The sequence below is a fragment of the Eumetopias jubatus genome, unplaced genomic scaffold (genome assembly GCF_037043125.1).
Source record: "Eumetopias jubatus isolate StellerSeaLion01/CBP00866 unplaced genomic scaffold, mEumJub1_p1.0 scaffold_3, whole genome shotgun sequence".
NCBI classification, from domain to species: Eukaryota; Metazoa; Chordata; class Mammalia; order Carnivora; family Otariidae; genus Eumetopias; species Eumetopias jubatus.
Window position 1 is genome coordinate 78,227,031 of NW_028274809.1, and position 24,921 is coordinate 78,251,951.

Consider the following 24,921-nt stretch of genomic DNA (forward strand, 5'->3'; position numbering starts at 1 on the left):
TTATGTGGCAGGCAGTGGTCTATGCACTGAAGATATAACAAAACCAGAAAAGCGTGGATATACTACTGTGAGTGAGAGTATGGCTTCACCACAATAACACCAGCATTGAATACTACTGACTTTGTAATCTTTGTTGTTTAGGAAAATGAAAAATGGTATCTTTCCGCTTGTTGTTCATAGCTTTTTAGTTGAGAATTTAATCAAATGATTTTATATTCTTTATAGATTATGCCAAGGACTTGAATGGATGATGTCACGACTTAAGATTAGATGATCTCTACTGACCTCTTCTCATAGACTGTGCATAAACGAAGTGCTGGACTTTACCTGAAAGCTGCAAAAATTAATGGTTTAGATATATTTATAATAAACTGATTTAAACTGTTTTCTATAAGAAGAAAAATTAAGACCACTTGTTTGAAAACAAAGATGAAGTATCACTTTCCAATCTGCTTTCGCATTAGTTACTTCCAAAGCAAGGTCTTTAAAGCTGTGATTGCCATTTTTTTCATAATGAATCCTCTCAGGACACTGTATAGCCTGTGGTAAGTACAAAGGGAGAGGAAGACATTTTTCACTTTAAGAGCTTTATTGTCAGTATAACCCTCCTTAGTTGAATGTTATTCTCTTCGTGTTCCATTAAGTCAAAATACAAATCAGCACAGATACTCAGTTTCCAATTAATGTTAATTATGAAAAGTATTTTGCATAAGGTTGTGTATGTATTGTGTATATACCTCAAATTCAAGTTTATGGCTTTGATTATGTTCTAAAGAAAAGCACATAACACAAAAAGTAATAATATCCTTTGTTAATAACCATAATGAGATGAGTACTGGCATTGGTGTTAAGTGCCATTTTGTGCTTTGCCCCTGTGTTCTCTGTGTTGTACTGACCAATCCCCAAAATCATTGAGCTGCTCTTAAAAAAAAAAAAGAAAGAAAGAAAGAAGAAAGCTCAACAGTGTGTATCTATCTTTTGTTGATCAAATTACATACATGAAAACATGTAATCCAACGGAGTGGAGTCTCTGCAGATTTTTGGCTTAGTATTATGAATGGACAGAATTTCACGTTGAGCAGTTACCAGATTGTTTCCTTTATTGGATCTATGCCATCTAATTTCTAAATTCTCTAAATGAGAAAATTGTTAATCCATTAATCAGTCAATCATTAATTGTGATTAAAATTATCAAGTGATTATTTTTAACATTAATGGGAAGCTGTTGTGTAAAATATGTCTACCCAGAGAAGTATCACCCTATAAATATTAATCAAATAATTTACCTAGAGTCTTCTTAGGTATTGAATTATATGTCAGTCATTTAAAGGGAGTTTGAGATGAAAAGTAAAGCTTATTTTTTAAGCAACAAAGGTTATTTCTTAATTTGAAAATTTCTCATTTTAGGAATTGGGATAGTTTGAGATTTTTTGTTTCTATACGTTTTCTTTTATCTTCCTAACACCATGTGAATGCATTAACGATTATAAAATACAAACTTTTTTTAATGCTTTTAAGAATTTGATTTAAAAGTTGATCAACATGATACATTATTTTTACAAAGAAGTAACTTGGCCCCAAATATCTTACGTTTGCTTAGGATATTTTTTTTTTCCACTGAAAATGGAAAGATGTGAAGGTTGAAGGTATTTCTGTTGTAATTGTAAACAAACTTATCCTAAATGTGTTCAAACATATTTTTGGGTACTCTCTTTGCATATGTTTCATGCCCTGAAAATCTGAAGGCTGATCCAAACTGGCATGTTTTAGAATATTGAAGAAAAGAAATAACTACTTTTAATACCAGCCTTTTAGATTTCATGCAGATTTTGATGAGGAATAATAGTATATACCACAAGCATTGACAAAACTTTGAAAGTTTCTTTCTGTAAAATATACTCTATCTAAATCCAAGTCAGGCATGGGAGATCAGTGTTTAACAGTGGATGTTTTGTGTTTTATATTTATATTACAATGTTCATAATGCAAGTATAACATTTTAATATTTGTCAACTTGCCTTTACAAAAGTAAATTCTAAATTACTAAGTTTTATTTGTTCATATGTTCTCATACTTTTTCAAATCACTATTAGGAATTATTTGTTTTATATTAAAAACTCCCTTAAAACCCCAAATGTATTTTACAGATGTTGCATTTTCATTAGAGATAAATATTCTGTAAAGTAGTCCAGCAAATTCACATCCTTTACCCTTTTTATCTTTTCATTTGAATAGTCATGGCTTAGTCCTGTGGGTTGCTGCCACGTCAATTCAGTGCTATACCAGCACCTTCCCTTCTCGTCAGGGTGTTGGCTAAAATTTATCCTTAGCTGGATGTTTAAAGCATGCACTACATTGTTACAGTTGGTTTAGTGTGGTAGGTGACTGACATGGCATCATGAGAATGCATGAAATCTTATACCACATTTACAAAACATGGTTTTTTGTTACATTCTTCCTTTCCAGGCTAAACATTAGAAATAAGGTTGTACCTATACACTTGTACATAAAACCAAAATTACAATGACAAAATTTTAATTCATGTATGACTATACATCAAGATAATTTTAACAGTATTATTTCCAGGTATGATGGAGAGCCTCATGAGTAGTCATATTGGCAATTTATATGCAGTTTAAATAGAAGTAAGCAAAGGGCAGTGCTTTTGGTTTTTAATATGCTACTTTTGGGTGTAAACAACCATCTTCTTTAGAGTCATTGTGCTCACCTTTGAAAAGAACAAAGCTTCATACCTCTGTACATGTGGCTAGATTTGAATATCCTTGTTTGATACTAATTTTGAAAGTCATATAATTATTCTTGATATCTTGGTAAAAGTAACCATATGCTATAAGCATTTAAATATGTTTAATTTTGTGATAATAGCATTTATAAAGTATATCTTACACATTATATTGAGGAGTCTAGTTAGAAAGTTTTCAGTTCTCTCTATCTTCTTTGGCTCTTATAATGGGCAAAGAATACAGTGAAGGCAGGTGGTTTGGGGGGCAGGGGGAAGTGGGTATGGGATATGACATTTTGCCTTAAGAATAAAAAAAGTGCTTTAGCGCTGCTGGCTGGCATTTTTAATGCAGATAGTTAAAGTGATTTTAGAAGTGTGGCGTGAAATAGAAGAGTTTGTTTTCTGGCCTTTAAGAAGTGCCTAGTAGGTAGTTACAGAAAAGTACAGGGAGCTTGAGGAAAGGCAGGAAGTCCCTGAGATATTCTTTTCTTTTTTGTCTCAGTGTATAGAATTAAGATGCCTAGAAATGGGATTCTGTTGTCCTCTCTCTTGTAGGCACTTTACATTTCTTGCTGTGACCACAGCAACCACATACAGTACAGACAACCTCAAAATCTGTTTATATTAGTGTAAATAGAAAAACTGTAAACAACTAGATTTCTAGTTTTCTCTGCAGGCATTTTTGGGAATGTATCTGTAGTGTATTCTACTTTGTTTCTAGAGGATAGCAGCACATCCCAGATTTTTCTGTGGACTTTGGGGTCATCTTCTCTCAATTACCCAGTTGTATCCTGTCATCAGTCCCTCTTTCAAAGCTGGGTAGAGACAAGGTTTCTTTGCATGACTTATCTTTGACCCCTCCTAACTGTCCAAATATCTAGAACTTCTTGCTGCAGATCAGCTTTCCCATAGCTCAGCTATCCCTTGCTCCCCTGTATCTTCATTCACCATCAGTGAAGGTATGTTACTCAATCCTGGAGGTATTCTAAACTTTGCCTTAAAGCCATCGTTCCCCAAACCACCAGTTTCTAAGTAGATTCTGTAGTTCTTTGCTATCTCCCCACCACTGGCTTGATTTATCAATTTGTACTTTGCTCATTAGAGAGTATTGTCAGGGTTGTTGAGTACATCAGAAGACTGGCTTGCTGTATATACAGCATATAAATGCCAGTAGTAAAATCCTTTATACTATATTTAACATATTCATGTTTCTTAGTTTTAGCTTCATATGCTGAAAAGTAGATTCAGAAAGATAACAGAACTACCTAGACTTCGCCAGCTCCTTAAGCTGCTAGTTAGGCATGGAAGGGATGAAGTTACGTGTATTTTATCTTCCCATTACCAATAATGGATTGCGTTTTGGAGGATACCTGTGCAAACAACTTGAGTTAGAAGAAGATGCCAAACCAAATTTATATGTAGTGTTTACCCCAAAGACATCCTTAAAACCATAGCCCACATTCTATTTTTTTCCTCATGGTTACGTAAAGAACACAAATAAACATTAGATGTCTAAAGAAATTAGTAATGAGAAGCCTATCTTTGCAAAATAAACCTGTTGAAATAGGCTTTAAAAGACATCAAAGTGAGCCATCATGTGTTGATTCTGTATAGATGTAGATATGATATAGAAAGGTACTAATTTAAAGTTCCTCCTATACAAAAATAGAACTTCTATCTCCGTGCTCCCTCAAAGAAAGTGTGATAGTTTTAAGACCATATTGGTGAAATAAAGGAAAAAAAATTTTTAAACTTTGGATGCTAAAAAAAAATAACTGTTTCTATTAAACCCTAAAGTGGTGTGTGGAATTGTGAAGAAATTGTAACAGGATACAGTTGGGTTAATTATGCAATTTTTAAAATCAATTGTCTAGTTGTTATGTATTGTTCTTAAAACTAAAGTCTGTGGTCTTGCCTGCTAGATACATTGTTCTTGGAAAGAATATTCCCATAGTCTATACCCAAGAAGTGCCTAAAATTAATTTGTGTGGGATTTTAAGTCCATCTAATAAAGTATATGTGTTTTCTATGGTACTATATGTGCTTGGTGTACTGATGACAAAGCCCTGAGAATTTCTAAGTCACAGTTTGTGCTTTATTTGAGTAAAAAAAAAAACAAAAACAGAAGAAACCTAGATAACAAACTATAGTTTAGGAAACATGAGGAAAACCATTTTTTCTCTTTCCTAATAAAAATGTTCTGTTGCCCTTTTGCTAATGTAGAGGCTAGAAAACTGAACCCTGTTTCTGTTTTTTAAAAAACAGTTTTCACACACAGAAAATTATATTGTGTGGTTTTTTTTTTTTTTATTGTGTGTTTTAAAACTTTAGTGAAACTTTATCGCTTATTTAAGAGTAGCCTCTTAACTCTCCTCATACTTAGCGGTTAGTAATTTTGATCATATTGTTTACATCTTGATCCATTTTGTGTGTGTGCATGCCCAAATCCTTCCTCTTTGTTTAGATTCTACTTACAAACTAAAATATTTGATAGACTTCTGTTATGTTTCTCATATTTCCCTTCTTCCCTCCCTCCCTTCCTCCCTTCCTTCTTTTTTTTCTGACCATAGAGTGTGACTCTAAATTCTGGGGGCAGAGAGTTGACTGTATTTTCAGTGATTTACAATAACATTGTGTTTATATTTTAAATCATCTTGCATGCAAAGTGAAATGTGTACATGATTTTAAATAATTGTATACTATTCTCTTCTCCAAAACCTCTTACACTGGTGATATACAGAATTCCTCTAATTATTTTTGCTTGAACTAGTCATTTAGATTGGAGTAGCCTTTTCTTATATTATGTCCCTCTATGGTTTTTTTGAGAGGAGGTGATACCTGCAGAGCACTTTTAAAAATCTTTTCTGGGTTAATTAAGTTCAAGATAACACATTGAGGAGGAAGTTCTAATCATGTCTAAGCAGGGCTCTTTTGGTTGCTAGAGATGAGAAAAATGTATACTAATTTTAATTTGTGCTTAAAATACATCTTACTAACAGTATTGATTTTAAATATGACAAATTCTTGTAGATAGTCTTCCTTCCTTATTGTATTTTCCTAGAGAAGCCTACATGAAAATGTGTTCCAAGTAGTCTATTTGTATAACTGCCCCTCGCAAATTGAGCTCTATGTATATTGACATAGTTGAAGCCACATTTAATACAAGAAGGAATTAGGAAAAACTTTTGAAAGTTTTTAGGTTTGCTGTATTGGAATTTCTAATATGATAAAAAGTTTTGAGTCAAGCTTTGTATGCATGAAGAGGCAGAAAAATCTGTCTTCTCTCTTTATCTTTTTTTGAACTTGTGTTTCTCTGTATCATAAGAAAATTTTACCCTCAAGGAATATTCCAAAAAGTACGGATCTTAGAGCACTTGGGTGCTTTTATAGTTCATCGCTGCTGATGTGTTAAGACACCTAGGGAAATAATGTTTCAGGTCTTTCTTGACAAGACAACTTCATGGATGGCTGAGAGTATTTCTGTTTTTGCAGAGGTTGGGAGGGAATGGGCAGATTGGAATAGGGACCTCTCCATTGGTAAAGCAGTCTTATCAGCTGCTTTGCAGATGTGTTACTTCATTATACTTATAACAGTGTTTTTATGTCCATAACTCACTAAATTGTCAAGCTCCAGAAATGTAAGATATTGGTCAGGTGACCAGTGGTAGGGCCTTGTTTATTATGAAATAAAGGAATTATGTCAAGATATGTTTGGGAGGAAATGAAAAATAAGTAAGGTTTTACTGGTGAATTTCCATGTTTAATATGTATATTAACTTTTTAAGTTGCATGTTAACCTGGGATAAAGTGTTATCTCTGCTTTATGCTTTGAGTAAAAAAAAAAAAAAAAAGATGGGTCAAATTGTTACTATTATGTACTATTACATATACCTTTTCTTTTAGAAGGGGTTAATTATAATTATTATTCACACGTCTGTGTTGTCAGTGTTTTTATTCTGATTTATTCCCTGAATGTGTTTAGACTTAGTGATAGTGGCTTTATTTACTGGCCAGGGCTGGGATCTGCCAGGGCAGTTGAAAAGATTTGATAGCTGCATTATGCAAATGACAAAAAGATTGTCCTGACCTTTTCTAGGAACCTTTTTATGGAACTTAGATAATAAATAGAAAGCTTTCTATCTTTTTCTTCGGGATATTTGAATTGGACATGAACCAGATAAATAGTGACCAATTTATGTAATTAATTTGTCTTAAAATGTGAGAAAAGTCCAGTCATTTAAAATGAGTATTATTAAGGTGAACATTCATGAGAATGGTTGATAGTAAACAAGAAAAATGAAGGAAAAAAGTTGGGGAAGAGGCATCACCCCCATGCATATGCTTATTTGAATAATGTGTGTCTCCCTTCCACTGGAATGTAAGCTCCAGGACAGCCAGTGACTGTTGTGTTTACTAATTTATATCTCTCGGTGCTGAGCACAGTGCTGAGTATGTAATAGGTGTTCCATTTATATGTGTTGATAAATGAATGAATGAGAACTAATAATATTTTTGTGGATTTTTCCCCCATGGATAGGTTTTTCTTACATAGTTATAGCATGCTGACATTTAATTTTCTTATTTAATTCTGCCTTATTTCAAAAAGGATTCAAGGTGACTATATGTTTTTCACATTAGTTCTTGTGGTAAAAATCAGATTTATTTCCTTAAAAATGGCCTAAAAACATCATGCGGTGCAGTAAGTGGTGTGTACAAATTTTATCTATTTGAAATTTGTGTGGATCTGCATCTAGGAATGTCAGGAACATAACAGTTTATTGTAAGCATCTGCAGACATTGAAATGGTACAAAGCTCTTTTGGAAAAGAATCTGAATCATCATCTTGATCTTTATGCCCTTTTTTCATTTTCACATCTGGAATATCCCTCTTTTGCTCCTAAATCACCTTTGTCCCATGAAAAGAATGAGATTTTCGCAACATAAAATAGCCTCCAACATTCCTTTTAAGTGTGTCCCTTATGACTGGTACCAACCTTTTGTAATTCTGTGACTTTGACCTGCCTAAGTGACCAGTTACTCACATTACTACATGCCTTGCATTTTAGCAAATCATTCTGTATCAGCATGGATGAGATCTTTTTGAAGCAGTCTCAATGTTTGGATGCTTCTTCGTAGGATTTTACTACTGGTTTTGGATTCCCAAATAATATTCTGCTGTATTTTCATTATTTTCTCGTACAAGGAACATTGTGAAGGACATATTCTACTGAAAGCTTTTTTTTCATAGTATTTTTTCATAGGAGTATTTTTTCATAGTTAGCAATATTTCTTTTGGCCAGAATTTCAGAAGTGCAACTACTGGATTAAAAGGTATGATGGAGTTTGAGAGAGTACCTATTCATATTTAATTAATATTGTAGGTTTTTTAAAGCCCTTTCCACTTTAATAAGAGGGATAACTATATTGTCTTATTTGCACTTGTTTATTGATACTATTTTTCTATATATTTTTCTTTCTCTTTGTTCATTTATTATTAGAATCTTAGTGTTTTTCTTTTTAAAGATTTTATTTATTTATTTGACAGAGAGAGAGAGATAGAGCAGGAACACAAGCAGGTGGAGTGAGAGGAGAAGCAGGCTTCCCGCTGAGCAGGGACCCCAATGCGGGGCTCGATCCCAGGACCCTGGGATTACGACCTGAGCCGAAGGCAGATGCTTAACGACTGAGCCACCCAGACTGTCATTAAACTATACTGTTTTTCATATAAATCAATTAAATCCTTTAAACTGTATATATATTAGCGCTTAATCATGATTTTACAGACTTCCTAGTTTGCGCCCTTTAATTTTTATAACTTTTTAGCATATAAGTGTTTATTAATGTAAAAAAATTACATAAGAAATACATATTTCTTTGAGTGAAAACCCCAAAAAAGATATAGTAAACAAAAAGAAAATTAAAATCATCCAATGTCCCACCATTCTAAGAAAACCAGTATTGATACTTTGGGATTGGTATGTATGTATATATTTGAGTGTATGTTTTCAATATAGAATTCTAAATGCCCTGTAGTTTTCCCACACTATATTATAGACATTTTTCACATATAAAAATTATTTTAATGATGTATTTGCTGTTTGGATTGTTCCAATTTATTTAACAGTCTTCTGTTGATGTACATTAACCTGTTACTTCTCGCCATTAAAAACAATACTGCAATTAATACTTGAATTTACTTTTCATTCAATCTACAAATTGAATTTTTGTGTCAAAGTGTATGGACTTTTAAAAGCCAATTGTCTTCCCCAAAGTTGCCCCACATCCTGGTCATTTCTTCACTCAAAACACATGGCCATCTTTATAATTAAAACACTACACTACATTAACCTGCTCTCACTATTCACAGGCCACAACCACTCTACCTAGGCATTTACAGGTTGTGCATGTATGTTCACCAGTTTTCCCCAATCAGCAAAATGCAAGTTTCTGTGATCGTTAGCCTTTAACCTGTTGTGCAAAGCTTACTTGTTAACCTCCTTGTAATGTGTCCAACATGTGCTAATCATTGATTCCTTTTTGAAAGAATAGAAGGGAAAAACCTATGAAAATATATACTTCTAGCTCACCTTTTTTAATACTGGGGAAGGATACTCTCCAACACTTTTTATCATCTAGCAGTAGACGACGACCTGTCTTCCTTCTTGGTGATGCTTTCCCGAAAGCATGTCAGTCTACAACTGTCAGCCTTCAATGCTAGTCCTTTTACTTTTCTGTTAAAGGTTCTTTGTCTTATAGAAAGTTTATATTCAATTTAATAATATAGACTGTACTCTTTCCCAAGTGTGACTGAATTCCCATTTCATCATTATCTTTGTAAGAAAATTGCTTTTGATGAACAAGGTTTTAAGTTTCATCTTTGTTTATTTCAAGTCATACTGTTTCATTTTTTTTAAGTCTCAGCTGATCCCTGGGTGAAAAGTGTTACGTCACCTGTATAATTACATTTCTTTGGTTTACAACTGAGTTGAACATCTTCATAAATTTTTGGTCATTTTATTTTATATAAAATTTTCAGTGTCCTTTGTACATTTTGCTACTGGCTTCGTGCAAATTTAAAGAATATTAATCTTTTGCCGTGTATCTTAAACTTTTTACCTTGTTGGTTGTATCTCAAGTTGGTCTCGTGAGAATTCAAAACTTCAGTTGAATATGTTAGCCTTTCTTTAGGGTCTGTGCCTCTTGTTCAAAATTTTTGTGTGGAGAAAGATGGTTAATGGTTGTAGGATAGTTTTATCTGTCCTCTGAGTGGGTGATAGTGACTATTCCTTATTTCCCCTTCATAAACACTTAATGGTTAATGTGATAGGATCCATAAAGAGCACTGATATATAAATATATATCCTACATTTTAAGTGTTTATGAGGTTTTGCCTTTTTTTCAGACCCTGCCTAATCCCTACATTGAATATAGTTCAGATGTAAAAATAAGTGTTGGAAGTCCTGTGTTAATTCATTCAAAAAACACATTCAGTGTGTCCATCTGTTAATGACTGACAATATTAAGGAATTTGTTAAATCTTATGATGAAACATGCCATTAAAATTTTTTTACAAGGAGACTTTAATAACATGGAGAAATGATGATTGTGACATGTGAAGTGGGGGAAAAAAGGATACAGACTTACATTTAATATGATCTCAACTATGTTTGGAAAGTAAGTATAGAAAAAAGGAAGAAAATAACATTATTCCAGGTTGTTGTAAGGCAATAGCATTATGATTGATATTTTTCTGATTCTTCGTGCTTTTGTGTGGCCTAACTATTCTTTATCAAGCATATTACATTAATAATTAGAAAACAGTGTTGGATCATTTTTGTTTGTTTTTAGAATATTTTAATTGGGATGGGAAGGAATACAAAAATAGTTTTTAATTTATGAGTAAATGAGATGCTCTTGGGTTTTGTTTCTTGTTCTTCATCTAACACTGCATTTGGGGGCATGATGAAGAGAGATCAAGACGATTAATAAAAATTAATTAATGCAATACCAATTGCAAACTCCAGTACAAGGTTGAATGGTTTTGATAGAATTCTCATTAATCATTGTGGATATAAAAAGGTTAACTACTCTTTTAGTTCATTAGATAAAAGCCAAATGCAGTGAGAATTAGAAGAAAGCGGTATTCTTTCCAGTGGGGGATTCAAGGAGGCTTTGTGTAAGCAAGATGGTATCGTAAACTAGACCTTGGACTGGACCACAGCCTGGGTTGTAAGCGCGGGCCTGTCGTTACTGTATGCATGACTATGCGTATTGCTAGTGCTTTAAGACCTCAACTTCACCGGTTTTCAAAACCTTTTTAGCAGTGAAACCCCTTTTTTTACAAGTGCTGTTCTGTGGAACCCTTGTGTAAAAAACAAGTAAGGTCGATGTTTTATTTCTATGTGGTTTCTGTTAGACACCATGATATTTACTGGGTGAAAACAAGAGCAGTTTAATTAAATTTTACACTTATTTTTCAATTTTTGAAAGCCAGAAAATAATTGACAAAAAATGGAAAGATTGATTTACTAAAGATAGAAATGATAAATTTCAAGTTAGTGGTCTTACTGTGCATATAAATGGTGCTAACATTTTGGATTTATGTTAATAAAATTAAACGATGTTTTTTAGGGAGAGTGGTAGTCATTTTTTTAAGAAAATGTAAAATCTTTTTTTAGATTATAAAATCACCTGCCTATTTTTGTACTTAAAAAGTTATTTACAGTTTAATGGACTGCTTTACTAATATTTGTCAGATGAGAACCTTTAATAAAAGATGTGAGTTGAATTTCTACAACATGTTTTTCGTGGTGAATATGGCTCTCAAATATTTTGTTCTTTTCTATTATTATTTGATTAAATAAACTAAGTAATTTGATTAGACAAAATCACTTGCTACCCCTTAAGATGAATGTAAGAGCCCATCCATGAAAAAGCAAAATTGATACATGAATAAAGGTCGGAAGGGGATGACACCAAATGGTTAACAGTGGCTTTTTCTAAGGAATGGGATTATGGGAACACAATCTAAGTTTTATACCAGGTGTAAAAATGACTTAGTTATAACTATTAAATTAATTTTTTTAAATTGAATAATTATTAGATTGAATAGTTATAATTAGTATCGAATTAATTATAATAAATATGTTAATTATATTATTGATAGTAAGAACACACAAGTATAAGAAATATAAATACAATGAATAATGAATATAAGCAAATAATAAATTATTTCTTACAATTTTCTACTCTTACTCCCAAAATTAATTAATACACTAAAAATTAGAAAACAGGCTAGTACTTTAAACATTAATTGTAAATGTATTAAAATTAAAATTACTTTAACAGGGGATTCAAGTAATTCAAGATAAACTTTCTTTTGATTTTAAGCTGCCAACTGATAGAGTGCAGAAGTGGTAACTTTCTGAATACTGTTGCTATAAACAAACATCTCTTGGGTTCCTGCCATGTGAAAAGGAGCCAAATGTAATGATTGTGGTCTTATTCAAGGACAGAGTGCTGATGATATCATTTCCATAGACAGTATAATGCTGCAGCTGGCTCTGTCAGTCTAGGAAGAGAGCTCACTTAAAAAAAGACCATGAAGTAATTCGCAATTCAGGGGTGAGCTGGAAGTCTACCTGTTAAAATCAAAGGAAACCTTGTGGGGTTTTTTCCTTTAATATTTTTGTCTCTTTAAAGTGTAACCGTACCAGCTTGCATAGCCCATCTTAGGAATTCAGGGAAAGGGAATAGTGTTCAGAAGTTTGCTTTTTGGAAAAGGTCTTTAGAGTGTGGGGGGGAATTATATAGGTGTCTGGAATTTAAACCTACATTGCTAATTTCATTAAAGACATTTAAGAAATATGTTTGAGATATTTATTAGTTATCTGTCCCCTCACAGTGTCAGGCTGACAAGCATACAAGTGCATGAGTCCCAGTGGCTTGAAAGCAGAGTCAGAATTCTCACCTTCCTTGGCTCAAGGGAAACACAAATGAAGTGAGTAGCACTCAGTGGACCTGGTCAAAAATCCGTTAAGTACATAGCTAATTTTCTTAGAACAATATTTTAGCTACAAATGGTTTTTTGATACTGTATTGATTTCCTCACCCCCTTTCCTAGTGCCCCAAAAGGTGTCCTTTGGCCTCATATACAATAGCAAAATAAAATTAAACAGATACCTATACCTACCATGTCTAGGGGTCACAGATGTAGAATATGAAACAATGTATGTTCAAAGGTTGTTTAATCTGGGTGGGGGGAAGATCTATGAACAAATGGCTTGGGCGGTATTAGACACTTAAGAGATATAAGTATTTCTGCTTCTAGTCATAAAATTTCTAACCTATGTGCTCTTGGAATGGCCCGAATACCTGTAAGATGCAAATCTGTTCCAGCGCATCTCTCCCTTATATTAGCTGCCAAGCTAACAAGCTGGGTTCTTCCTGGGATATTTTTGCATATTTTGCCTACTGCCTTTTTCACCCCGTATGGTGGGCATTTCTCAAGACATGCCACCACTCCTCTATTTGAAGTTATCCAAGGTTTTATCAAACCTCCTTCTCCATCCTTGACCTTTTGTTCTTTATTTAGACTTATGTCACCTACTGACTCATGTTCCCTATGTGATTGTTCAGATGATGTCTGAAATGTGATGTGTGCATCAGAAAGAATTCATCTTGCCTTACACCCACCTCCTGTTTCCTTCTTCCCAATTTCCCCAAATTTGAGTACCCATTGATCTTCTCATGATCCTGCGAAGTAACAACCTCCTTAAATAGAGTGGCCTCTCCTTTTTTTCTTCCTCCCTCTCTTCCTTCTGCCTTTGTTGCCACTAAGTTTCTTTCCCTCTTTCAAAATCTCAACCAACAAACTTTTGGAAGCGTTCTAATTTGAACTCATGAAACTCTACTGTTTTAATTTGCTCTTTAAAAATACCACTCAAGTTACAGTGCTATAAAACTGCTAGTATACCACATACTTTTAAATGACAGATTTAGTAGAACAACAGCAACATTATTTCAAATGGATAGTTTCTGGTAATTACACATTTAAATTAATAATGTTCTGAATGCATGTGTGTCTTGAATTCCCTGACCGCTCAACAATAATGGGATTAAAACAATTCTAAGGTGTTGTTTGGAAAGTAAATGGATAGGGAACAGCTCTGAGTTAAATTTTTAACATATATTTAGAGATTTTTCTAGTCATCCAAACCTTTATTCTTTCCTTCTTCAAATACTGGAACAACCTAGGGGCGCCTGGGTGGCTCAGTTGTTTATGTTTAGTATCTCACTTCGGCTCAGGTCATGATCTCAGGGTCCCAGGATTGCCCTGCATCAGGCTCTGTGCTCCATGGGGAGTTTGCTTATCCCTCTCCCTCTGCCCCTCTGCCCTGCTCATGCTTGCTCTCTCAAATAAATAAGATCTTTAAAAAAATTTTTTTGGAACAACCTAAATAAGCTTATTGAATCTTTTCGTATACAAGAACCAGAAATCCCATAACAGGATCAGATGCTTCTGAATTCAACTGGCTAATTTTCCACAGATTTGCCTATATGCCAATTCTTTTATTTTTGGTATTGCATTCTTCTTAACTTTTCTTTACAAAAAAAATAAGCTGGAGATTCCTCGAAGTTGTTTATTTCTCACATAATTGTCCAGGGCAGGTGTTCTAGTTTGAAGGCCAGGTCCTTCCATCTGTGGCCCCACCATCATCTGCATCAAGCCTGAAGAAAACCAGAAAACATGGAGGAGGTATGCCTGCTTCTTAAAGGCCTCAGCCTTTCACATTCCATTGACGAGCTAGCCGTGTAGCCACCCCGAGATGCGAGGGAGGCCGGGAAGTGGGGCATCCACTTCTTTGTTACCCCCATATCACAATCAATGGGAAGCATGGGGTTTGGTTCGCTCTCTCATCTAGGACATTTGGACAAGTTAGCATGATTATAATACCACAGAGAATACATTTATTTAACTCAGTTAAATAAACTCCCCCTCAGAGCAGGGGACAGATCAAGAGAGACTTTTGGGAGGAGATGGCATTTGAGCTGTCTTGAAAGAAGCATGTAAACTAACCAGGTGAAGAAAAGGTAAAGGATTTTAGGCAGAGAAAATACATGTAAAAGGTAAGGAAGTATGAAGGAATATGGCCTAATAGGGGGACGAAAGTAGTACAATCATGGAACCATGATAAAAATGTGAGCCAAGAGATGTGGCAAAGACTCTTCTGGTCCAAAGGCAAAATTATGTATTCAAGAGATTTTTTTTTTTTTTTTTTTTTGGATGTAGAATCCACAAGGTTTGGAATGAGATGTGACCACAAAGAGGAGAAATAGGCAGGTCCCTGAGGGTCTAGACCGCCATGTGACAGGCAGAGGGAGTAGCAAGTGCAAAGGCTGCAGGTGGGATGGGGTTGGTGTGTTGGAGGAGAACAAAGGCTATGGCCAGAGCCTATGTGGGAGGAACTGAGGTCCGAAAGGGAGAGGCCACATCACTGAGGGCCTTGTAAACCATGAGGAAATTTCGGATTTTCTTCTAAATCTGGTGGAGAGTTATTGAAAAATTTTAGGTAGGGGAGTGACATCTTTGTACAATAAAACACATGTATTTATTCAGTCATAACAAATATATTCTCCCCAAAAGAGTGTTTTCTAAATGATACATGTCAATGTGGTGTACTAGTGTGGAATTCATAATTTTAGAATGCCATCGATAAGTTTATTGGAATGAATATTCTCTGCTATCTCCTGGTAAGAAAAAGAAGTTCACATACAACAGGAATAGGGAAAGACAACAGGTACAGGGAGAAGAGGGAATGAGAAAATAATACTGAATGTTGCTAATCTTAATTTTTTTTTTAACGAAGCATTTCGGGTATGGTTTTGCAAAAGCCAAGCCAAGATTCAGTGTTGGGGGAGGTCCCCACAGGAAAGTTTCCATCGTGTAAGATAATGGTTGCATTTCTCCCAAAGGATGTGCCCTGATTTTCTTGGAGTCCGTGGAAGGCACTGGCCCCGCAACTCCATGCAGAGGATTCTGGAAGAGTTCAAGAGAAATGAAAGAGAATTGTAAATTAGAAAACTCCTGCTTCTAAGTAGGAATCTGGGACCTGATAATCAGAAAATGCACTTTTCACAGGTGCCTTCATTAGACCCAAGGAATAGTTTTAGAAAAGGGGAAAGTATCAAAGTTCTAGAGCAAACTTTGACACAGTCACCTACAGGATGTGATGCAAGGGGCATTTCTGCAAGGATTCCCTATTCAACATGCCTCCCTGCAACCCCTCACTAACCCCAAGAACTTTCCAAAGGGCTTGGTATTAAAATGTCATTCTGTTGGTTAGGGTGAGATTTTTATCTCTTGGAGTCCAGGGGAAATATCCTTACCTGACATGGTAGATACATTAATAATTGAATAATAGACCGAAATCCCATCTTATACAGTGTCTGCCAAGGCACCTAACTCAGCACATAGTCAGTGCTCCTCCTCATCCATGTGAGGGAATTGCAACACTTCAGTGGGCAAGTCAGGTCGTCTCCACTTTCCTCTCTCCAACCCCAGCAGATAAAACCTTGCCTTATAATTAAAAGAAAAAAAAATCAAGGCTATGGGGTATGAACGTCTTGATTTTCCTGCCCTCTTATCTACATATTTATCATCCTCTGCCTATTTTTGAGAATTTGTTCCCTGTACTCACTGGGACTGATTCAAGGCTCTTTAAATAACTATACTCTTGGTTCCATATCCTCTTGCATTAATTCTTTAATTGTTTCCTTCATTCCAAAACATTTTCTTGAACACCTGCTATGTGCATGACACGGTGCTTGATACTGGGAATACATATGTGATAAGATGGTCATGTTCAGTTTTACAAGACGAAACTTTATTGGATTTTAGATCTCTTTCTCTTAAACGGCTCCATCTCTACAATCTAAAACCACATCTAATTCTCTTCCTATTACAAACAAATGGAAAAAAATTTTTAAGATTTTATTTATTTATTTTACAGGAAGAGACACAGCGAGAGAGGGAACACGAGCAGGGGAGTGGGAGAGGGAGAAGCAGGCTCCCCACTGAGCAGGGAGCCCGATGTGGGGCTCAATCCCAGGACCCTGGGTTCATGACCTGAGCCGAAGGCAGACACTTAACGACTTGAGCCACCCAGGCGCCCCCAAATAGAAAAAATTTTAATGTCTCTTTATGCCCTCTTGTTACTACTTATCACTTTATCACTTCCTTCCCTTATAGCTGCACTTCTCAGGAAAATATCCTACTATAGTGTTTCTAAAACTTGAGTTCACATGAGCTATTTTAAAAGAAACTTGATCCATACTTGTACCCTATAAAAAACTCAAAATGGAATATAGACCTAACTATTAAAACTGGGTGCCTTGGTGGCTCAGTTGATTAAGTGTCCGACTGTTGGTTTCAGCTCAGGTCATGATCTCAGGGTCGTGAGATCAAGCCCCGCATTAGGCTCTGCACTCAGCATGGAGTCTGCTTGAGGGAGTCTCCCTCTCCCTCTGCCTCTCTTCCCACTCTTGCACTCTAGGTCTGAAATAAATAAATGATAAAATCTGTTTAGGAAAAGGAAAAAAAACCCTTAAAACTATTACACTTCATAAGAAAACTTAGAAGACTTGGCCTTGGGATAGGCAAAGATTTGTTAGATATATTAACAAAATATAAGCCATAAAAGAAAAACATTGACGGGTTGGGCTTCATCAAAATGAAGAACTGTTCTTTGAAAGACACTGATAAGGAAAAGAAAAGATAAGCCACATACTGGGACACGATATTTGTAAATCACATATTTTATAAAGAACCTGTATCCTGAATACATAAAGAACTCAAAACTCAACAAGAAAATAACCCAATTAACAAATAGGCAAAAGATCTGAACACATATTTCACTAAAGTAGACATACAGATGACAAACACATGAAAAGATGTTCAACAGCATTAGTCATTAGGAAAACGCAAATTAAAACCACAAGGAGTTACCGTTACATACAGACTAGAATTGCTAAAATTAAAAGGACTGATTAAACCAAGTGTTGGTAAGGATGAGGAAGAACTGGAACTCTCATACATTGCTGGTGGGAATGTAAAATATAGCACAACCAGTTTGGAAAATAGTTTATCCATTTCTCAAAAAGTTAACACTACACTTTATTATATGACTCAGCCATTTCACCACTAGGCATTTTACCCAAGTGAAAACAAAATGAAATAAAACATACACCCATACAAAGACTTGGACACAAACGCTCAGAGCAGCTTTACTTGTAAGAGTCCAAAACTGGAAGCAACCCAAATGTCCCTCCACAGATGCATGGATAAACAAGTTGTGCTATAGCCATACAGTGGAATACTACTCAGCAAGAAAAAGGAATAAACTATTGATACATAAAACAACAAGCATGGATCTCAAAATTATGCTTGGAGTATGCCAGATTAAAAAAAGTTTCCATGCTCCATGATTCCATTTCTATTAACTTTCAGAAAAATACAAGGAAGGTAATCTATAGAAATTGCAGGTCAGGGACGGCTGGGTGGCTTAGTCAGTTAAGTGTCTGCCTCAGCTCAGGTCATGATCCCAGGGTCCTGGGATCGAGTCCCACATCAGGCTCCCTGAAAGCAGGGAGCCTGCTTCTCCCTCTGCCTCTGCCTCTCTCTCTGTCTCTCACGAATAAATAAATAAAATATTAAAAAAAAAAAAAAAAAGAAAAACCGCAGGTCAGTAGCTGCCTGGGCCCTGGGGGGCAAGGGAGGGGGTAGTATGAGGTGGGATTATAAAGTGGCACGAGGGACCATCATGGGATGATGGATATATTCATTTTATTTTATTATGTTAGTCACCATACAATATATCATTAGTTCTTGATGTAGTGATCCACGATTCACTGTTTTCATATAACACACAGTGCTCCATGCAGTACGTGCCCTCCTTAATACCCATCACCAGGCTAACCCTTCCCCCCACCTCCCGTCCCCTTTAGAACCCTGTTTGTTTCTCAGAGTCCATCGTCTCTCATGGTTCATCTCTCCCTCCGATTCCCCCCGCTTCATTTTTCCCTTCCTTCTCCTAATGTCCTCCATGCTATTCATTATGTGCCACAAATAAGTGAAACCATATGATAATTGACTTTTTCGGCTTGACTTACTTCACTTAGCATAATCTCCTCCAGTCCCATCCATGTTGATGTAAAAGTTGGGTATTCATCCTTTCCGAAAGCTGACTAATATTCCATGGTATATATGGACTACATCTTCTTTATCCACTCGTCTGTTGAAGGGCATCTCGGCTCTTTCCACAGTTTGGCTATTGTGGACATTGCTGCTATGAACATTGGGGTGCATATGGCCCTTCTTTTCACTACATCTGTGTCTTTGAGGTAAATACCCAGGAGTGCAAAGCTGGGTCATAGGGTAGCTCTATTTTTAATTTTCTGAGGCACCTCCACAATGTTTTCCAAAGTGGCTGTACCACCTTGCATTCCCACCAACAGTGTAAGAGGGTTCCCCTTTCTCCACAACCTCTCCATTTGTTGTTTCTTGCCTTGTCAATTTTTGCCATTCTAACTGGTGTAAGGTGGTATCTCAATGTGGTTTTGATTTGAATTTCCCTGATGGCTAATGATGATGAACATTTTTTCATGTGTCTGTTGGCCATTTGTATGTCTTCTTTGGAGAAGTGTCTGTTCATGTCTTCTGCCCATTTTTTGACTTATTTGTTTTTTGGGTGTTGAGTTTGAGAAGTTCTTTATAGATCTTGGATACCAGGCCTTTATCGTAGTGTCAATTGCAAATATATTCTCCCATTCTGTGGGTTGCCTCTTTGTTTTGTTGACTCTTTCCTTTGCTGTGCAGATGCTTTTTATCTTGATGAAGTCCCAAAAGTTGATGTTTGCTTTTGTTTCACTAGCCTTTGGAGGCATGTCTTGAAAGAAGTTGCTGTGGCCGATATCAAAGAGGTTACTGCCTATGTTCTCCTCTAGGATTTTGATGGATTCCTGTCTCACATTGAGGTCTTTCATCCATTTTGAGTTTATCTTTTTTGTATGGTGTTAGAGAATGGTCGAGTTTCATTCTTCTGCATGTGGCTGTCCAATTTTCCCAGCACCATTTATTGAAAAGACTCTTTTATCCATTGGATATTTTTTCCTGCTTTGTTGAAGATTAGTTGACCATAGAGTTGAGGGTCCATATCTGGGCTCTCTATTCTGTTCCATTAGTCTATATGTCTGTTTTTGTGCCAGTACCATGCTGTCTTGGTGATCACGGCTTTGTAATATAGCTTGAAATCAGGCAACATGATGCCCCCAGCTTTGTTTTTCTTTTTCAACATTTCCTTGGCGATTCGGGGTCTTTTCTGATTCCATACAAATTTTAAGATTGTTTGTTCCAGCACTTTGAAAAATGTCATTGGAATTTTGGTCAGGATGGTATTGAAGGTATAGATTGCTCTGGGTAACATAGACATTTTAACAATGTTTATTCTTCCAATCCATGAGCATGGAATGTTTTTCCATCTTTTTGTGTCTTCTTCAATTTCTTTCATGAGTGTTCTGTAGTTCCTAGAGTGTAGATCCTTTACCTCTTTGGTTAGGTTTATTCCGAGGTATCATGGTTTTTTGCTATTGTAAATGGAATCGTTTCTCTAATTTCTCTTTCCACAGTTGCATTGTTAGTGTATAAGAAAGCAACTGATTTCTGTGCATTGATTTTGTATCCTGCCACATTACTGAATTGCTGAATGAGTTCTAGTAATTTGGGGGTAGAGTCTTTTCAGTTTTCCACATAAAGTATCATGTCATCTGTGAAGAGAGTTTGACTTTTTTGCCAATTTGAATACCTTTTATTTCTTTTTGTTGTCTGATTGCTGTTGCCAGGACTTCTAGTAGTATGTTGAACAATAGTGGCGAGAGTGGGCACCCTTGACGCATTCCTGATCTTAAGGGAAAGGCTCTCTGCTTTTCCCCATTGAGGATGAAAATTCGCTGTGGGTTTCTCATAGGTGGATTTTATGAACTTGAGGAATGTTCCCTCTATCCCTATACTCTGAAGAGTTCTAATCAGGAAAGAATGCTGTATTTTGTCAAGTGCTTTTTCTGCATCAATTGAGAGGACCATATGTTTCTTCTCTCTCCTCTTATTAATGTGTTCTATCACATTGATTGATTTGTGAATTTTGAACAACACTTGCATCCCGGGGATGAATCCCACTTGGTCATGGTGGATGATCCTTTTAATGTATTGTTGGATCCTATTAGCTAGGATTTTGTTGAGGATTTTGGAATCCATATTCCTCAGGGGATATCGGTCTGAAATTCTCCATTTTGATGGGGTCTTTGCCTGGTTTGGGGATTAAGGTAATGCTGGCCTCGTAGAATTAGTCTGGAAGTTTTCCTTCTGTTCCTATTTTTTGAAACAGCTTCAGGAGAATAGGTATTATTTCTTCTTTGAATGTTTGTTAGAATTCCCCAGGGAATCCATCAGGCCCTGGACTCCTGTCTTTTGGGAGGTTTTTGATCACTGCTTCAATCTCGTTACTGGTTATTGGCCTATTCAGGTTGTCAATTTCTTCCTGTTTCAGTCTTGGGAGTTTATAGGTTTCCAGGAAGGCATCCATCTCATCCAGGTTGCTCAGCTTATTGGCATATACTTGTTGATAATAATTTCTAATAATTGTTTCTATTTCCTTGGTGTTAGTCGTGATCTCTCCCCTTTCATTCATACTTTTATTGAGTTGGGTCCTTTCTCTTTTCTTTTGGATTAGTCTGGCCAGTGGTTTATCGATCTTATCAATTATTTCAAAGAACCAGCTTCTAGTTTCGTTGATCTGATCTACACTGTTTCTGGTTTCTAATTCATTGATCTCTGCTCTGATCTTAATTATTTCTCTTCTAATGTATGGCTTAGGCAGCGTTTGTTGCTTTTTCTCTAGTTCTTTAAGGTGTAGAGTTAGTTGGTGAATTCGGGATTTTTCTATTTTTTTGAGTGAGGCTTGGATGGCTATGTACTTCCCCCTTAGGACCGCCTTTGCAGTATCCCTTAGGTTTTGGACTGATGTGTTTTCATTCTCATTGGTTTCTATGAATTGTTTAAGTTCTTCTTTGATTTCCTGGTTGACCCAAACATTCATGAGCAGAGTGGTCTTTAGCTTCCAAGTGTTTGAATTTCTTCCAAATTTTTTCTTGTGATTGAATTCCAGTTTTAAAGCATTATGGTCTGAGAATATGCGGGGGAATAATCTCAGTCTTTTGGTATTAGTTGAGACCTGATTTGTGATCCAGTACATGGTTTATTCTGGAGAAAGTTCCATGTGCACTTGAGAAGAATGAGTATTCTGTTGTTTTAGGGTGGAATGTTCTGTATATATCTATGAGGTCCACCTGGTCCAGTGTGTCCTTCAAAGCTCTTGTTTCTTTGTTGATTTTCTGCTTAGATGATCTGTCTATTGCTGAGAGTGGAGTATTGAGGTCTCCTACAATTACCGTATTGTTATCAATATAACTCTTTATTTTGGTTAACAGTTGGCTTATGTAGATGGCTGCTCCCATGTTGGGGGCGTATTTACAGTTAGATCTTCTGTTGGGTAAACCCTTTAAGAATGATATAGTGTCCTTCTGTGTCTCTAACTACAGTCTTTAGTTTAAAATCTAATTTGTCTGATATAAGAATTGCTACCCCAGCTTTCTTTTGAGGTCTGTTGGCATGGAAGATGGATCTCCATCCCTTCACTTTCATTCTGGATATATGTTTAGGTTCAAAATGAGTCTCTTGTAGACAGCATATGGATGGGTCCCGTCTTTTTATCCAATCTGCAACCCTGTGTCATTTTATGGGAGCATTTAGGCCATTCACATTGAGAGTGATTTTTTTAAAGATATGAATTAATTGTCATCATGTTGCCTGTGAAGACCTTGTTTTTATAGATTGTCCCTGTAAATTTCTTTTCTATTACTCTTGGGGTCTTTCTCCTTTTATAGAACCCCCCTTAATATTCTTGCAGGGCTGGCTTAGTGGTCACATATTCTTTCAGTTTCTGCCGGTCTTGGCAGCTCTGCATCTCTCCATCCATTCTAAATGACAGCTTTGCCAGATAAAGTATTCTTGGCTGCATGTTCTTCTTGTTTAGTACCCTGAGTATGTCTTGCCAGGCCTTTCTGGCTTGCCAGGTCTCTGTGGATAGGTCTGACGTTATTCTGATGTTCCTCCCTCTGTATGTAAGGAATCTCTTCCCCCGAACTGCCCTTAAGATGGTTTCCCTGGTTCTAAGATTTGCAAGTTTTACTATTACATGTGGGAGTGTTGGCCTGTTTTCCTTGATCTTGGGAGGGGTTCTCTCTGCCTCTAGGACACGAATGTTTGTTTCATACCCCAGATTAGGGAAGTTCTCAGCTACAGTTTGCTCAAATATATCTTCTAGTCCTCTCTCTCTCCACCCCCTCAGGGATTCCAATAATTCTGACATTGGGACGTTTCATGGTGTCACTTATTTCTCTGATTCTATTTTCATGGATTCTGAGTTATTTTCCCCTGGCCTCCTTTTTTCCCTTTTTGTCTATTAAATGGTCTTCTAGGTCACTGATTCGTTCTTCTGCCTCGCTTACCCTAGCTGTTAGATTATCTAGATTAGATTGGATCTCATTGATAGCATTTTTAAATTCTGCCAATTCAGCTTTCATTTCTGCCCTTAGAGACTCTATGTTGCCATTAATTGATTTCTCCATCCTAGGTATTGCCTTCGCAATTGCTAGCCTGAATTCCATCTCCGACATCTTGGTTATATCTGAATCCATTTGTAAATCTGTGGCATAAGTCATAGTCTCTGAGTCTTTCCTATTTTAGGGGTTCCTCCTAGTCATTCTGTTGAGGGGTGGTTGAGGGAATGTACAGAATCCAAATTATTGACCACAACCCAAACAAGGTGCACCTGTTTTCTAGGGACCTTAGGGTTGCTAGCCTCTTGTTCTCCCAGCCTGTCTTCTGGGGGAGGGGCCTACCATGCTGTTACTCAGGCACCCCTGTTTGGGGAGAGTTGCCCTACCACCCTGTAGTGGGGGATGGGCTCAGTGAAAATCGGTTTTGGGGGGCTTTTGTTCTCTGGCAGCCTTCCCTGCAGGCTTTCCACGTCTCTTCTGAGAGTCAGAGCAGAAGAGATCGTTTCCAACCCTCCGCCTCAGAGTGGAGAGATTGCAGTCTGTTCTTACGTGAGCTCTCCAGGCCACACTATCTCCGTTTCTGTCTGTGCTGCTATAAACTGCAGCGTCCTGGGTTGTGTGCCCCTCAGCAGCACTCCAAGCACTCGTCTCCAGGTTGGGGCATGTCTCTGCCCTTTGTGCTTCTAAAACCGCCAGTCACCCCCAGTCAGGGTTTCAGTCCAAGGGGCTGCCCTAAAGTCCTTTCCCAGCCACTACCAGTCTGCGAGTCTGTGCCCCATCCCCAGCGTGGGAGGCTGTTGCTCACTGGCGGTGTAGGATCCCCACAGCCAGGCTCCCTCCCGCTGCCATTTATCCTCCAATATCTGCCCGCGGAATCACAGCTCCCTGCTTCGTACCTCGAAACCAACCGCCTGCGATATTCTGTTTGTAGAGATCCAGATCTATCTTCTTACATCTCAGGCCGATTTCGTGGGTGTTCAGAGTGGTCTGGTAGATATCCAGCTCAATTCCGGGGACCGGTTGGAATAGGGTCCTCTACTTCTCCACCATCTTTTCCCCCCCTCCTCAGATATATTCATTTTTATAGGGATGACAGTTTCATGAGTGTACTATACATATGTCAGAACTCATCAAATGTGTGCTCTTTAGTATACACAATGCATTATATGTCAATTATACCTCAACAAAGATATTTTATAAAAGGCTACATAATGTTCAAATTCCATTAATATGACATTTTGCAAAAGCACAATTATAGGGACAAAACACATAAGGAACTAGCTAGGGTCACAGAAGGGGTTAACCAAAAAGTGGCATGGGGGACATTTTTGGAATGATGAAACTTGTATATTTTGATGGTAGTGATGGCCACATGACTATATGCATTTCTCAGAATTCACAGGGCTCTACACTAAAGAGGGGAAACTTTTCTGTATATAAATTATGCCTTAAATTTAAAAATAGAAAATCAAATAATTCAATGAACAATAGTGTTTTTATTAAAA

General features: G+C 36.6%; 1 protein-coding gene across 2 annotated transcripts in view; it reads left to right on the forward strand.

Moving 5' to 3' along the window:
• The window catches only part of ARL5A (ARF like GTPase 5A), a 34,477-nt gene extending 23,097 nt beyond the window's left edge, over positions 1 to 11,380 (forward strand). The window contains exons 6-7 of one of the 2 annotated variants that reach the window (XR_003610785.2): positions 226 to 545; positions 8,289 to 11,380. Coding sequence is in view for 1 of the 2 variants with exons in the window: in XM_028113044.2 (XP_027968845.1) it covers positions 226 to 274 (49 nt within the window). In the remaining variant the exon portion in view is untranslated. Of the gene's footprint in view, positions 1 to 225; positions 4,778 to 8,288 lie in introns of those variants that run through there. The other variant, XM_028113044.2, reaches the window with a different exon arrangement.
• The last annotated feature ends 13,541 nt before the right edge of the window (positions 11,381 to 24,921 follow it).